This window comes from Misgurnus anguillicaudatus, chromosome 5 (genome assembly GCF_027580225.2).
Source record: "Misgurnus anguillicaudatus chromosome 5, ASM2758022v2, whole genome shotgun sequence".
Taxonomy (NCBI): Eukaryota; Metazoa; Chordata; class Actinopteri; order Cypriniformes; family Cobitidae; genus Misgurnus; species Misgurnus anguillicaudatus.
In genome coordinates this window covers 19,853,981-19,871,472 of record NC_073341.2, presented here as the reverse complement: position 1 = coordinate 19,871,472, position 17,492 = coordinate 19,853,981, and the positions used below count along the sequence as shown (strand labels likewise).

Below are 17,492 nucleotides of genomic sequence, written 5' to 3'. Positions count from 1 at the left end.
ACACACTGGGCATGCCCACTGTATGCAGTCACTAAGCGCATGTAAGCAGTGGTGATATTAAAAGCTTTGTTTATGAACAAGAATGAAGGTAAAGGTCAAACAGCTGGCATGTTTATGTGAGCATCTTAAACAAAGCCTGTACTCTATAAGGGCGCACATACATTATCCAAACCAAACCATGCCCCAGCGCGATTGTCCACCTCCCTACTCCCCCAGAAGCACGCACTCACACTGTACTTTTATTGTTTTCGAGCCCGGGCGCGCTTTCTCCATTAGGATGCGATTGTTTTGAACAAAGCGGAAGTAAAGTGCTCTCTTAACACTGGAACGCAACGTAATGTTAAGTTTGTGTTTTTTATTCGGAGTTGTTTGGGGCACGATTACACACAGCCATCATATTGTTTAGTTGTTTTGTCGCGTGTGCAGTTCGTAACATTTACGTAACCCTGCTGCATGCATCAGAAAGTTGGGTTGAATGTGAGCGGTCACACAATTGACTTCTCTCCCTTTGAATCTCGAGCCCAAGTCAACCGCGCTCCAGCCCACCTCTGCAAACGAACCAGGCTTTGGGGGTCAAACGCACCCGGGCGCGATTTGGTTTGGATAATGTGAGTGCGTCCTAATCAATGCAAAACAAAGCTTGAAAACCTAAAAGCTTCTTTTGTTTGGTATGATTTTTTGAAGAGTGAATAAATGTAGAAAATCCTGTTGTGCTTAGTCATTTTTATATTTTGATTGAATGGTTTCTATGGTTACATTTACAATAAAAGTGATGTGTCATAGGGAGGCAATAGTATAAAATGTGCTTATACCAAGATACAAATTTTCACTATTTCGAAACAATACTTGTTGAGAGAAATAAAACATGTGTATATGGGTGTAAGCATTGATAGTACTCTAATACCATGACAGACAACCAGTCCGACATACAGAATAATAAAATATGGAAGTGTGTCTTTTGTTTACATGCATAAACATTCGTTCTTCTTGTTTATTCTTATGTTAGCATTTAAAATGCAGTTTCCACACCAGGAAATAAAGCGTCATAGGGCTGGGCGATATATATCGGGGGATTGTCATGTGCGTCTCTTCAGTAAAGCCAGTTCCTTGATTAGTAGTAAATCGGCATCGGCTGCTTTTAGTTGGAGCGGCGTTTGCTGCAAGGAGCCGTAGTTGGCTGACAATCGGGGAAATTTCACATTAATTATCGAGGACATATCGCCTGCGATAATTAATGCGCTATGGCCCAGCTTGTGAGTGAACTACGGCTCTGTGCAGTAAATGCAGTTCTATCTGAAAACAGGTGATGGGGATTTACTACTAATCAAGGAAACTGCTTTACTGAAGAGACGCACATATCAATCGTATTCCCAGCCCTAAAGCGTCATACAAAGATCATTGGATTCGTTATCTAATTGGCTACACGTTCGTTCTTTTATTATTTTCCATGAAGTCATTGGAGGAACGAGCAAGTCAAATGACGTCATAATTTTTGACAGCGCTGTTTGGATGTTATGTAATATACTCCTGCCTACTTTTTAAAACAAAGTTTGTCCCCGGGTTTTATGTGTTTAGCGAAACCAAAAGCGTAATCTCATATATAGTGTTACGATGTAAATAGTCCTCAGGTTGTATATTATATTTTATTACAAGATGTTCATGAGAAATCTGATGTAAACTACAGCAAACTAGGGCTGCACGATTCGGAGAAAAAAATCTAATTGCGATTTTTCTGATCAAAATTGCGATTCGCGATTTAAAGTGCGATTCATTATTATATAATAAAAGACCTACATCCAGGTTTGTTGTGGTGGTTTTAATTAGAGCCCGACCGATTTATCGTTTTGCCGATTTTATCGGCCGATATGAGCATGTCGCAGATATATCTGTATCGGCGTATAAGCCGCAGATATGCGCCGATATGAACGCTTGTTACAGAACACATTAAATGCATTTGAAAGATGTAAGTACTTGTTTGTCCAGCAGAGTGCGCCATACTGGTTGCTAATGGCGACCCAGATCACTCACTGTAGTGACACCAGCCAATCCCCCACCCCCTTCACTTCAGTCAGTCAGTCTCTCAGTTCAGGTGGCTGCAGTCACGCAGTGTCTTCTTCACAACATTTTTACACCTGGTATTAAGACGCGCTTTGGTCGATTGGATTATAAATGGACAAGAGAGACGCATTCCCGCTTACTTGTGGTGTTTTTAATCCGTCTCTTTGTCGACTTGCGAGTTAAAACGCAAGCGGGAGAAATGACGCGAGACGGAGAAATGACACGTTTAAACTACGCGCAGCCGTGCACTTATATAACACTATATGAGATTACTGCTGCTTGTGTTGTTAGTTAACACGCTCATTTCAGAGCAATTGATTCAATAAGCTCGCGCAACTCTACACCCTTGCTAAATAAAAGAGGCGGAGCGAAGACGCATTAGTTTTATTAAAGTCTAAAGTTTGCACGGAACCCTGGGTTTGTGTTATAAAAACGTTGTGCACAACATTAAACATAGCGTACATTAGTATGTGCTCCGTCAAGCATTGTCTTCGTAACTGTGAGTGGCTAACTAATTTGTGAAGTACACAACTTACTGTAAAGCTAATATTAATCAATGACTTCATAAGTTTCTCTTTATAACGTTATTCTCGTCAAAACTGCAAATGATGCACGTTTTATGTATTTTGTTCTCTTTGTGTTTTAAAGTTATTTATAATAAGTCAAGTTTACTGTTTAGTGCACTGATATCCAACTAATTTTGGATAATAAAGTTTATTGTTAACTTCTTGCCTATAGTACATATCTTTGTCACATCAATATAAGTGTTGGATCACCACATTTGTGAGTGATCACCACATTTGCATTGCATCGTATTTATTCATAGTATATTATGTTAAAGTATATAGTGTATTCTATGTACAGTACTTTAGTATAATATACTGTAGTATATATACTGAACTATAATGTACACATAAAGAATATCGGCCGATATATCGTTATCGGTCTTTTTTTACTCCCTAATATCTGTATCGGCATCGGCCCGAAAAAACGCATATCGGTCGGGCTCTAGTTTTAATAGCACCAAAGAAAGATGCTGTGCTACTGTTTATTTAAAACCTCTTAAAAATTGTACCAAGTTGTCTGCAGGACTTTGCTCTTCTGCAGACAAACTTTTTTTTTTAAATCTAAGAACATTAAAATACAATTTAACAAAAATGTATTGAAAGTTTTATTTAAAATAACATATAGGCCAATGTATTTTGGCTGTCACTCCAACAATGCTTCTGACAAGCAAATGTTTAGTTTTTTCTTTTAATCATAAGACTATACTCATCTTGTTTTACTTTTCAGGCATCTGTAATAAATGTAAATATATTAGTTATTAGAATCTATGATTTAACATCAGCAAAAAATACAAATAAAACACTGCACAGTCCTCACTGTAGGATTTTAAATGTGGAGCTGCAGAAGCTTGTTCAGTTAAGAGTAAGGAGTGATTTAAATTTTTGGTGTGTAATAAACATTTCTGACACAGAAAGCACCAGGTTACTGTCACTTTAAGACACAAGACAGCTTTAAAACTGCTCTGCTTCAATATACTGATAAACATCCAGCTGTGTATGTTCACTTAGACAAGAAAGAAAACTTAAGTTTAGTGATCACGCGTGTGCTGACTGCTCTCTGTGTGCGCGCTTCATGAACCCTCGTGCCTGTAAATATTCAAAGTGGTGCAGATGTGCGCGTGCAACAAAGTATAATGTACCTCTTTCGTCTGCTGTGTTCCGGGCTTTAATGAAACCTGCTTATAGTCTGATGAGGCGCTTGTCATTGTTTGCGATGCATGACGAGAAACTTTAAGTCCAACATTACACAAAAGGGAAATGTTTTCGCGCATTTCTGTCCTTTCATTTGCCGGTTAATGAGTTATAATGCGTTTTTAAAATGACTGAATCCAAAATCTGCCAACTTCATGACATTCCGCGTTGTGCAGTTAATTCCATTTGTATGCATTTCGCGATTCTGTCCGTGTTTTCCGCATCGCGGAAATCATATGGCCGTACACTTTGTTGAGGAGTTGAACTGCTGCTCGCGCTCATGTTTTCCAAATGATGTTATTTGACGTGTAGTCAGCACCTCAGTGTTAATGCAGTCTATTGGTTTAAACTGCATCAAACGTAAAATGCGCATGAAGCGAACTGTCAAAAACTGCGTACTAGATGATTGTTATATTTGATAGTTTTGAATCGAAATAATCGCAGCTCTTGTGATTAAAAAATCGCATCCATTCACATCGCGATTTCGGTTTAAAAACGATTAATCGTGCAGCCCTACAGCAAACTATATATTTCATGGATTATACGCATTTGTGGACATAAATGGTCACTGGATGTATTCTATTAAACGGTTTTAATAGGTTATTCACTGAAACGGACTGGATTCGACTCGCGATCGTTATATCAACACATAGGTAAGAAGTCCCGTTTATATGTTGCATATTGTCATCTGGACTTCTGTCACAAAATACTACATTTATGATGCTAGAGCATCTGTATCTCAAAACAGAGACCATACACTGATGCTAAACCCGTAGACCTTTTAAACGATATATAGTAATGGTAATGTTACTAATGTTTGTAGACAGTAGGCTATATAGATATTGTTAACAGCGTTAAAAAAACTGATGTTATCCCGCCTACGAATTAGTGCGGGTCGAGAGGTTAACTCAAATTGCAACAGACGTCGTTGTCTGTTTACCTCCATCACTGCTGGTCTTCTCAAATCACACACAACAAGCTGCTGTGGCTTCTTCGTTTGTGGGTTTACTGGCCAAGCTGCTTCTTTGGCGGGGGCACTGCTACTGTGGGTTACACGCGTGGATACGGTTTACTAGCGGTCTACATGTGTAATTGCACGCGACGCGGACCACAACGCAGAAGTGCGCACAACTATAAGGAGCCCTTAAGCCCTAAATAGTTGCTTTATTTGGAAGTGAATCATTCACCAACATCCAGGCTGTCGGCTGTGGGGGTAAGGAGGGTGAGGTGCTGTGTGTGTGTTTCTTTCCACCCGAAGGGTGATATACAGCCTGGCCTCAGAGGATAGAAATTAAATTGTAGAAATGCTGTCTGCCTAAATGTGGTGCTGCTAATTACACAACATGCTTCACGGCGAGTGTCAGATTCAAAATGAAACCCAGACTCAACATTCGAGCTTAAACGCTGAAGGTGAGAAATTAGAGGCGATAATAACAGCGCTGATTGAAGTGGCATTTTGTGCGCTGGGATTATGGGAGTTGTTGTGGAGTAGTCATGGCAGTAATGCAGATGGATGATAACATGCACATGGCCACCACACCTCATGCTGTCTGTGACATTACTGAGCCAGCAGGAGGGACCTGATCGCAGCTCATCAGCTAATGCTTTTCTTTGCGTCACTAATGTGAACTGCCAGGCCTCAAATATTGCATCCATCACGCATTAATCATTCTCAAACAGACATTAGAGAACCGGCTTTAAGCTTTTCACGTTGCGAGAGAAATAAAAAAACGTCAAATGAACGATGTTCAAGTTAGTTGAACATTAAGTGCTGGGCAATATTACTGACCATGGTTGGATTCTCTTACCATCAGCATGTGAGATAGCAGATACACAGTAGTATCATGGAGTGGGGCAATCATTTCAACAGAGCTCAACATAAAGGACTGCCCGGTGTCCCAGGGCAAGCGTGAGAGACGTTAAGGCCAGTAAAAAGTATTGTCACTTGCACGATCGGACCAGTACTTCACCCTCAGTCACTAAAATATATTTTCATCAATGTATATTATTTAACATCTTAGAAGCAGACATTTACTTGGGTAAAACACAATGAAAGAAATGATGCATAATTTTGCACAATTTGCTGTCAGTTTACAGGTAATGCAGAAAAGTTGGGAGCCTTTTTTTGTGAAAACATGTCGTATATGTATACAATTATATTTGACTTTTGAATTATTATTTTTAAATATGTGACACTAACATTTTTTATTGGAGAAGAAATTATGTTTTTTGAGGAAAACATTGCAGGATTTTTCTCATTTTAATGGACTTTAATAGACACCAACAATTAATAACTCAACACTTAACAGTTTTTTTCAACTGAGTTTTAAGGGACTCTAGGTGATCCCGGGCGAGGCGTTGGGGTCTTGTCTGGCGAAACGATTGTCGTTTTTGACAAGAAAAATCCACTTTTAAGCCACAACTTCTCGTCTAGATCCGGTCCAGCGCGACCTAACGTAAATGCGTAGTGACGTAGGGAGGTCACGTGTTACATATATAAAGCGCACATTTGCGGACCATTGTAAACAATAAACTGACACAAAGATATTAATTAGTATCAGTTGACACACAACAACGTAGGAACGGTCCTCTTTCAACACATTTGTAAACACTTGGGCGGAGTTTCGCGTTCGTCCTCTGTGACCACTTGACGTCATGACGTCTTGCGTGGGGTCACGCTGGCGCATCACGACCGGATCTAGACAAGAAGTTGTGGTTTAAAAGTGGATATTTTTTTTTTTTCTTGTCAAAAATGACAATCGTTTCACTAGATAAGACCCTTATGCCTCGTTTGGGATCGTTTATAGTCCTTTAAAACTTGTGTTGAGTTAAGTACTAAATGTTGGGCTCTATTAAAGTCCATTAAAATGAGAAAAATCCTGCAATTTTTTCCTCAAAAAACATAATTTCTTCTCGACTGAACAAAGAAAGACATCAACATTTTGGATGACATGGTGGTGAGTAAATTATCTGGATTTTTCTTTTAAGAAAATGGAATATTCCTTTAAATTAACATCACATCATAACAGGTTAGGACAAAAGCTATTTCTTTTATTGCGTGTTGCGGCATTGCGTGTATTTAGGGTAATATGTAATATTTTTTGTTTGCATAATTATGTAAACAGTCTTGGTTGCCTGCTTGTGTCCGCCTGCATTTGTGTCCAAAATAAAGAACATAATGTTTTGATATCAATGACGTTGTTTGTGAGAACTTTTGACCTTTTGCTTACTCAAAACTATAGTAGGTTTCTGAGCACTTACAGTATGACATGTTTTATGGACACCTGACCTTGTAAGGTGTATTTCTTTTTATTAATTTGACTGTGGCGCTTTAATCCTTTATAAGACTTTTATTTTATACGTTTTAATAAGATATAAGACTTTATAAGACAAAATCAGTCTTCAAAAATATCTGTTGCGACTGGATAAAGCAAAAGTCAACAACATGTGGAAATGAAAAAAGACTTTTTCCGTTTTGGGAAATCGTTCCTTTTAATAATAAACAGATAACTCTGTTTGTTAAATTATTTTCAAGTGGTGTGTGTTTGTTTGCTTATCTGTAAAACAAGAGGTAGGAATAGAGATGTAATGCAAGAGGAAGGTGAGAAAGACAGAATGAAAGAAAAAGAGATTTCATAAAAGCCAGCCACTCCTAGAAAGGGAGAAGAAAGGCTTGAGAGCCAGTGAGAACGACAGAGGCTGTGATTTGAAAGAGGGAGGAAAAGAAAGAGAGAGGGAGAGGGGTAAGTGAGTTCATTTGGACTTTTGGCCGGCAGCCAAAAGCTTGCCTGTGGGTGTCTGTATCCGTGCCAGGGCATGTGTTTCCCCTTCTGTCTGAGCTCTTCTGTCTCTCTCTCTCTTTCTCTCTCTCTCTCTCTCTCTCTTTCTAACATACAGTGATATCTCTTTTCTTTCTCATTCCACAGAAGTTTTTAAGATTAATATTTACACCATCTCTCTTTCTGTTCCTGGTCTCTTTTCCTCCGTTCATTTTTCTTATTATCTCATTTGCTTTTCTCTCAGCACAACCATACAAGTTGTGGCTTTTCATTCCAAAAGCTGGATGATGTCTGAGAAGAGTGGTGATTTACTTTCCAAATATCCACAGTTCATATTGCTTCAGCAGATCCAAACCGGAAACATGTGTGTGGTTTGCACCCAATGTCTTCCTTTTTTAATAAATCTTAGTTTTTCTAAACTTCACAGACCCATCTGTGCAGCCTGTCAACGGGCACACGAGTAAGTCATACTTCAAAGCTGGGTCTTGGTGGCCTTTTAATTGTTTTTTTAGCTGTAGTATAAATCAGTGATTGGGCAACTAGGCTTGCAGCATGTCCTCAAGATTGTAAATGACTGGGAAATATGTTTAGTATCACACTACTTCAAAAATATGATTGTGACTCAAAGGTCACACGTTTATTTTTGCACACTAGACAACAGACAATATTCTACCGAAAGGAATATTTAAGTGCCCTAACACACACATAAGGGTTTGGAAACCTTACAGTTAGCTTGCCACACATGCATAACATAGATGTTATGTTGAAACGTTCCCTTAAGATCTAAGGGAAAAGCATAACATACCTGTGTAAGTTTTCTATGAGATGTGTGTGAGTAATTTGTCACTGCGTGTATGTTCATGTGTATGTGTGAGTCCACACCGTGCCTGTCGATAGCCTTCAGAATGACAAAGACGTTTTGTTCCTCTTCAGAGCTTCAAACATTCCTAGACTATTGAATCTCCTCCCCCAACACACACACACACACACACACACACACACACACACACACACACACACACACACACACACACACACACACACACACACACACACACACACACACACACACACACACACACACACACACACACACACACACACACACACACACACACACACACACACACAATAACACGTTAAAGCCATCTACTCTGTGTAAATCATTCAGTGACAGACAGGAGGAAAGAACATAGTGTACCCCTCTTTTGTAGCAGGAGAAGGAATAGTATTTTGGCCCCTTTTTTAATGTCAAAGGGGGCCCCTAAAAATGGCAGGGGTTTTATTCCTGCATTGAGCTTGACGTCTTATCTTGTGACATACAGCAACCACAGGGGGAAGCTCATCCAGAGAAGTGTTTCTGTTTACATTTCAGTTGGAGTTTGATCGTGGTTTCAGATAAACTAGAGGTACCGTCATTGTAAATGGTTATTCAGTTACTTAAACAGCGTTTCCAAGGACCTGTGTATTTTGGTTCCTCTGTTGTTTTGTTTTTCATAAAACACTGTTTTCAGGTTGCCAGCTCCGCATGTGCTTCTCTGCTCACTGTAGACTGCAAGAGACGTGCAATTCAATGGGGAAACAAGACCTGGCACTCGCATGGGGTGGCACAGGCGACACAGAATGTGTACAGATGTTAAGGTTCATCCAAACAGTACCTTTTTTGCCAAAACAGGCTAATATAATGGAATAACTTTTGGCATTTGGTAGGAAAGTAAAAAAATGACACATTTTAGTATCTACTTATTTGTATTTTCAACTAGGAACAACTAGTCTGGTCAACTCAATGACTGAGCAGTCTAATACCCCATTTACACAGCACCTACTGTAAAATTGTCAGAGACCCTTCTGTGTGAACACAAACATGTCCCATAAATGTTCTAGGATCGCTTCCATAATGGGGACCTGGTAACATTGCCGTAGCATTTCAGAACGCGTCCTGTGTGAACAAAAGGCAGAAACAATGGCGTAAGGGTTGTGCCGTAGTGAGGACCGGCATGTCTTCGACACAAAAAATTGCAGGATTGAAATCACGGTTAATGAGCAAACTTCAGACTAGAGGCAGGCGATAAACCGGTTGGTATGATAAACTGCTAGAAATGTGTCAACTGGTAGACATTTTATCGTCTCTATCAAGGTTACGTGCCCACATCACGTTGCTGTGCACATGTTCACGAAAACGTAACGCTTGTACATGTATTTAAACACTACAGTTTTAAAACAAGTGATTCTAAGCCATTGAAACACAAACAACAGTGCTATGTGCACACTGTTTCTGTGTGAGAGAAGTGCACAAGTTGCGCATCTGCTGCTCATTAAGCTCATGAGTAGGGCTGCATAACGATTAATCGCAATTAATCTATAGCAGAATAAAAGTTTTTGTTTACATCATATGGGTGTGTAAACTGTGTATAATAACTTTGTATAGATAAATGCACTAGGCTTGCCGCGATAGTCGGTGAAACGGTGATAACCTGTGCTTTAGCCTCTCACCGGTTAGATCACTTGCCCACCGCGACACCGTCTTTCACCGTCGTTTTGATATTTTCGTGTAATTTAATAATTTAGTTTCGTTAGAGAGAGCAAACTGAATGTGTCTGGTGCCTGAATTCAGCAGAGCTGAACGCGCGTCACGTCACAGAGCAGCAGGTGTCAGATTTCATTTATTCCTGTCAGAGTTTGCGAGGCGAGCTGACTGACCAGACGAAGGCAGAACCCGCGTGCTTACTCGTTTTTGTTATAATACACATATATGATGTTTAATATAAGCGAGATCGTTTTGTTGTTGTGTTTATCATCAAGAAAAATAATAAACCCATCATCCAAGCAGCGCTTTATGGAGAAGTAGCCGGTTGCTCTGCTTGGGACTGGCTGGTTCTTTGAGAATTACCTACGCACATTGACTCAAGCACTTAAGTAAACCAGCTGTTGCACTCGCATTGCATGCAAATTCATACGCAATTTAACGCAGCGTACGCAATCACTGCATTTAAACAGTTGCGTAATTCAAAAGTGAAAGTAAAATGTGCACGTCTGCATGCGCATTTATAAGCCCCTCCCACACGGTGACACCGGTTTCACCGGGTTTGTGACGCGCTGATTAACCGGTGGGAAAATTACGTCACCGCGGCAACCCTAAAATGCACACACATGCATGTATATATTTAAGAAATGTTTACGTATATACATTTGTATATTTATATATAATTTATATATAATATATATTTTTTCTTAAAATTATACATGCATGTGTGCATATTTATATATACATATCATTATACACAGTTCACACACATATATGATGTAAACAAAAACTTTTATTCTGCTATAGATTAATCGCGATTTATCGTTATGCATCCCTACTCATGAGTATTTGCCGCTTTATTTTATTTAAATGTGCACATGCCTCAAGAGTATCCTAATAAACACACCAATTTAGGTTTTAAGAATGTAAACAGTTGATTGATATATTTATATTTATATTTATATTTATATTTATATTTATATTTATATTTATATTTATATTTATATTTATATTTATATTTATATTTATATTTATATTTATATTTATATTTATATTTATATTTATATTTATTTCATCACTGACTGTTTATCTTCAGTAAGCTTGAGTTTTGTTTGTTTTTTGTCCTCTTTATTATGCTTATGAATTATGAAAATTCTATGGAATTAAAGATTTTAATCACATAAAAACCTTATTAAGGAAAAGAAAACCCTACCGGGATAAATATCGTTATCATGACATAATCATGAGATTTTGGTCATATCGCCCACTCCTGCTTCAGACGCTGCGGTAAAAACTAACAAGTGCAGGATTTTAAATACGTCACGTGTCTTTAAAGGATCTTAGGGGATGTGTGTGATAAATGCACCCACATATTCTGGAAAACTTTGGATGAAAATGAATGTGTGAATGAACCAAAATCAAACGATCCCCAGACTCATTTTCTTTGTATTTAACGTAATCTGTTTGTCCAGACCTATTTCCCAGCAGATGTACTTTCCACCACATTGTTCATGAAACTTTGATGGACTGTGGCCTGATATTTCACCAGTAGCCTATCTGAGTGTTCTGAGCTGCAGGAACACCAAGTATATTTGAACAAAGCAAGTCAACACAAGCTTTATAGTACAAAGCAACCCTACGGCTAGCATCTGTTTGGGTGGTTCTTGTAAGATCACCTATCTACTTTATTCAAAGAACAGCACTGTAAATTGTGATTTTTTTTTTGTTTGTTTATTTAACTTCAGATACTGATAGGACAGTTTGCTTCTGATATGACTAACAAGGTCACGTACGATACCAGGCACATCCCTGTTTTTATGAACACTGCCTGCTGGAAATCGCCCATGCTTGGTTGGCCCTCTCAACACCTGGTGTTTGAACCGGGAGCTGTTTTCTGTCTCCAGTTTATGTTGTGGTGGAAATAGTGTTGATGAACTTATAGGAAACATCACATCTGGTTGAAGCTATCAGACCTTTGACACTTAAATGCCCTTTTTGGTGCCCTAGACTTTGACTGTTCAGTAATGGTCTGGGTTTATTAAGGACACCGGTAGAATTGACACTGAGATTTGAGACAACCTTGTGTGCTCATTTGCTTACTACATGTTTTGAACTCTACCATAGGTTAGTAATTAATCCTGCATAGTCAGGTTTTAAAATGTATACTGTGCGTTTGTAAACCATTGTGTGGCTTATTGGATTATGGCCATTTTATTGTTATTGCGCTTCAGGGCATTAATGTAAATTCATTTTAGTCACTGTGAGTTGTGTTATTTTGGAGAATTTGGCTGTACCTATAAAAAGGGGTTTCAGAATGCAACAGAGCACACCAGCTGCCCTAATGAGGATAGGAAGATACAGAGTGATCTATTCATTTACTCAGTGTGTCGACATGTATCCGGCCAGCAGCAGGTGTTGGCTATGAATTCTCTCTCTCTCATACTTTTTTTATCGTTTACTGTTTCTTTTCTAGCCTTTTCTCTCTCTGTAATGATTAAACTCTTCACTTGCTCTTTTTTTCTTTCCTCTGAGATTTTCAGTGATTTCCCTAAAGCCCTTCAGCAACAGCTGCATAAAACAGTGTTATTGAAGATTGTGATTTGTTGCGTTTTTCATTTAAGATGTATTCCCTTCTCGTTTTTTTCCAGGTCGGTGACTACCAGGACTCAGTGCCCCATGATGCACAGCATTTGTGCTGGGACCACACCCACTTTTAGTGTGTAGAGGAAGTTGCATCGTCAGCATGTCCTCGCACCCTCAGCCGATGCCTCAGGGTCGGAGGGCTGTGGACGCCCGTCACCTTCCCAGTCCAGCCACCCTTCCTCTGCAGCTGAGAACCCATGCGGTATTGCTCTTTTTTTAATCATTCTCTTATAAATGTTATTTTTGAAAAGCATTTGGACTGTGTGGTGTGTTAATCTGCAAATTAAGCTTTTTGTGCTGGTGTATATTAGGACATAATAGACATAATTTTGTGATGTATGCACTGCAGTGGCTGCCAATTACTTATTTTTTAAGGGGGCATGATGCGAAGCTCGTCAAAACATGTATGTACCCTGTCGTGTGTGGCTCATAATGTCAAAATATGTGTTCAGCGCATCATGTGAACCTATGTGCATCACACATCATGTCAAAAATACATGCCTGCTGCAAACGCTTTGAAGGGGTTTATGATAAAAGAGATGCTTGCAGAGTGTCTTGCGACTATTTTGTGAATATAAGCGTCTTTTTATAATAAATTCTTTCAACGCATGTGCAGCTGAAAATTTGGGTGCACCTAACTTTTGTTCTGGTGCACCTAAGAAAAAAGTTAGTCTCGAGCCCTGACATATGTTCACATGACTCTCCGAACACATATTTTGAACGTCACCGGCCGCCACTGGATGTACATATAGTTCATTCTGAGTTCAGGCCATAATTTGACAACAAAGGATTATCTTGCTTCACTGGAGATCATGATATGTTTATCACATGGGTTTTGACCCTCAACCATCATCTTCATTAACCAGGGATTACTGTGTTTATTATTAACCTCTCTGAAGATCAAAACCAGTGGTACACATTTCTGGCCAGTTCAGTAGCCAATTGCACAATGTTTTCAGTGTGCAACATTTCCTTCATCATTGTACATTTTTGAAATGTCCCTTGTCTACTATACAACTGACTTGAATTTTTCCTACGCTATTCAACACAAAAAAAAGATATTCATATATTAATTTCAGCTGCTGTTATGACTGCCTTTGTTACCCTGCCACTATTAGCATTGCTCATGAGGGCTATGAAAATGAATTGTTCAAATATAAATAATTGTTTGTGCAAATATTCAAATTTTTGTGTGTTTAGGTCTTTAGACTAATTATGCTGAGTATTAACACTGATCTAGGATCATGTTTTTTGTAACCAAAAGTTCATGATTAAAAATGACCCAAATAGTAACTTTTTAGCTTCAGTTTGATCAAGTCACATTTATCTTCGCTTTACATTATATGTGATGTATGCTCCGTTTTGTTTATTTCAGGATGTTGGTGGACTGGTGGACTACCACACTGTTGCTCGGGACTATAGTTCCCATCTGCCCCATGCGTCCCTGTCCCAACCTCACCGCCGCAGACCGTCCCTTCTGTCTGAATTTCAGCCAGGCAATGAAAGGTAAAAAAGCAGACACAAGCATATTGTGGTTGCCAAAATTGTCTTATACTGACATTCACATTGACATTCAGTGCTGACCACATTCATGTCCTTCAGACGAGTTGCCAGTTCTGACCACAATTTATTGTCGAGCTCTTCAGAATAATGGCAGAGGCAAAGGACAACAATGAGCAACGTTAACAGGACTATTACTCTGATTATTTTACTTTTATATTACGGTTATGAAATTTGCACACCTGAGTCTGAAATTCTCATTAGATATTTTTGCTCGTTAAAGAATAAATACGACCTCGCTTTGTGTCCAACACGTTTACACACAGCGTCCGAAAATTTAATTCAACATCGGATCTAATTTAATTTTTTTAATTTTTTGCATCCGTAGCAAGCATTTTGAGAAGTTTTTAAAAATAATTTAGAGCCACTGTGCAAGTTAACGCCAAGATGCAGAATATTATCTGACAAGTTGATTGACTTCATCTCGCAGCACAAAGTGCGGAATAAAAAGAGAACAAATATAAAGACAGATTTTGGCAGGTGATTGCGAAACAGCTTGTAAAACATAATGGCAGGTACTGATTTCAAAACAAAGAGTGAATGAAAGATACCATATTGTGCTAAAGTTAACTAAGCTTGTTGCTAATGTCATTCATCCAATCGTAGTGAATAGTGATAACTTTATGAAGATGCCATTTGTATTGTTTTGTGAATTATTTGCATACGATAAATTAATGCGCCGTGTGTTTCATTACCTTACAAATTTTTACAATGACAAATATGAAAATACATACGAAAATTTGTCCAAACTTCACAACATACTTCAGTGTCCAAAGATCTTTAATCTGATTCGAAATGCTCATAGAAAAAACACTAGGGCTGTCAAAATGGCTGAAAAAAATGCATTAGAATTTCGTACTTGAAAAATAATAATATTCTAATTATATTCCAATTATAAAGACCTACTATATCTTGAAGAAAAATACTCATAAGCCCACAAAATGGCGCAGCACAACGGCTTAATAATATAAACAAATCAAGCACCGCATATTTTTTTGTTAAACAAGTTTTATTGAAATTAAATTCCAGTATTTATGGACCTGTAAATTTACAAAACGAATGCAATACACAAGTCGCTTAGATTTTCTCATCGTTTCATAAAAAGTTTAAATACTGTCCAACAACTTAAATTATATCCTGTGTGTGTTTCTTGGTCGAAAATATGTAGAAATATAGGAGTAAAATAGTACAGAACAAAAACGTTTTGCTTGCGCTGAGTGAATGAAAAGCCGTTAATAAAGCAGAGTATTCGTAATCACGTAGTAGATGTGCTGAAAAGTCGAGTTGGCAGATGATCATTATGTTTATAATGTTTCACGCAGATATTTTTGATGAAAAATGTACATATCTAAATGCCCAAGACATGTGAAAGTCAAGAGTTCAGTCAGTTAACAATAATTGCAATTCTCTCATTTGCGGTGGTGCGGACTCTGTAGATACACAAAGATAAAACCTATATGGTTATTATATAAACTGGTTTCAATGTTGGTAAGCAATCAGCTGTATTGTGGCGCTTTGTATTTGTGTTGATCAGTTAGATAAAAATTATTTTAAATTTTAAAACTGCATTTAGAGGCAGATGAAGCTAATTTTGTCATCTCAGTTTTACTTTGCGGTTTAATTCTGGTTGATGCTCCAAAACGAAAAAAGCGCCACACAGCACTTTTAAAATATATCGGTGTAAGATCCTCTCCAACTCGGCGTACATGCTGTCTTTTTCTGCAATCAGATACGTCGTCATCATTATGTTGCATCAGCGTCCTGACGCACGTAAAATTCGAATGCACAGTTTTACGTTCGAATATGCATTTATTTTTTTAATTCGACAAATATTCGAAATTCGAATTTTAATTCGACAGCCCTAAAAAAACACATATCTCTGTAAAGGCAAAGAGAGAAATCCAAATCTGCACGTCGCACATGAGCAACCGGTTGTAAAAATGCTCGCACTGCGTAAAAATGTTCTCTAACTGCAGCTGCATTCAGGAGCCCTATGATGACAAAAGTCAACAGAAAGATTGGTTCATGCGATCGGGAAATTTAGCGAGTACCGATTGAGTTATTTAATGCTGTTATCGGCCAATATCGATCTGCGGCCCCCGATCGATCGAAGCATCCCTAGTAAACAGGACTTCAACATTTTATGGACGATTATATTTCATGTCATAAAAGAAGCGCAGTGTGGACTAGTACACTCCTAAAGTAGGTGAAATGAGAATTGCCAAGTTTCATTGGAGTCTGTATTCTGATTGTGGTGTGTATGTATAGGAGCTGAGCTGTCCAATCGGAGCATGGTACAGTAAAACAGACTGTTCTCACAAGAGTAGCTAAAGTCACTTGCGGTCTCCTGAGCTGCTGGTACTGTAGAATGGATTAACTGAATACTAAAGTGTGTGGGTACAATAGATAGCAGAGTACAAATGTACTTTGTTTAGTATCAAATTTGCATCGCAACTGTAAAGTTGCTTCTGCTCAAGCTGAGATAAGAGAGCTTTTATTTGTTTTTACAACAATAGTACTAGTTTTAGCTAGATGTGCTTCAGACACTTCAGATGGTCAAATTCATCACATGCTGCTGGAACACTATTTGTTGGTTTAGTTTTGTGTTTGGAGCTTTTAATGCTGTTGACATAATATGATAAAAACCTGTACGTCATGAAAGTGAAAACGATACTTCCCTGTTGTAGTTTCTTTTATTCTCCCTGGAGAGAAAGATACTGAAGGATTCAGAGAGATCAAAGGCATTGATAGAAAGGCTGATGGTTGCTAACTGTAAGTGATAAAGTGAGAAAGAGACTGAGATGGATTCATAGCAGTAGAAGGTAAAAGGGGAGAGAGAGATTGGCAGCAGTACAAGGTCAAAAGTCATCTATAATAGCACAACGCTAAAAAGCATGCATGATCTGTCCCTGATTTAGAATGAGGCCCGGAGCTGTTTAAAACCTCTCTCTGTCCCTCTTGCTCTCTCTCTCTCTTGTTGTGTGTGACTCTGTGTATGACACATCCTGCCTGCAGATCAGATTATCTTGCCCACTCACACAAACTGAGTAAGAGAGTCTGGATAAAAGCTGCAGTGTGATGATGTGATTATGTAAGTGTCAAGCGTGAGGAAAATTGGAGGATTTTGGGAAGCATGTGTATGTGTGTGCTCAAGCGTTTCTGTGTCTTTTC

General features: G+C 38.5%; 1 protein-coding gene across 2 annotated transcripts in view; it reads left to right on the top strand.

Moving 5' to 3' along the window:
- ncor2 (nuclear receptor corepressor 2) overlaps window positions 1–17,492 on the top strand; it is a 115,543-nt gene that overhangs the window by 19,967 nt on the left and 78,084 nt on the right. For both annotated transcript variants that reach the window (XM_073867690.1, XM_073867689.1), the window contains exons 2-3: window positions 12,767–12,963; window positions 14,137–14,267. In XM_073867690.1, the coding sequence (XP_073723791.1) occupies window positions 12,862–12,963; window positions 14,137–14,267 (233 nt within the window). In that variant the 5' untranslated portion in view covers window positions 12,767–12,861. The remainder of the gene's footprint in view (window positions 1–12,766; window positions 12,964–14,136; window positions 14,268–17,492) is intronic.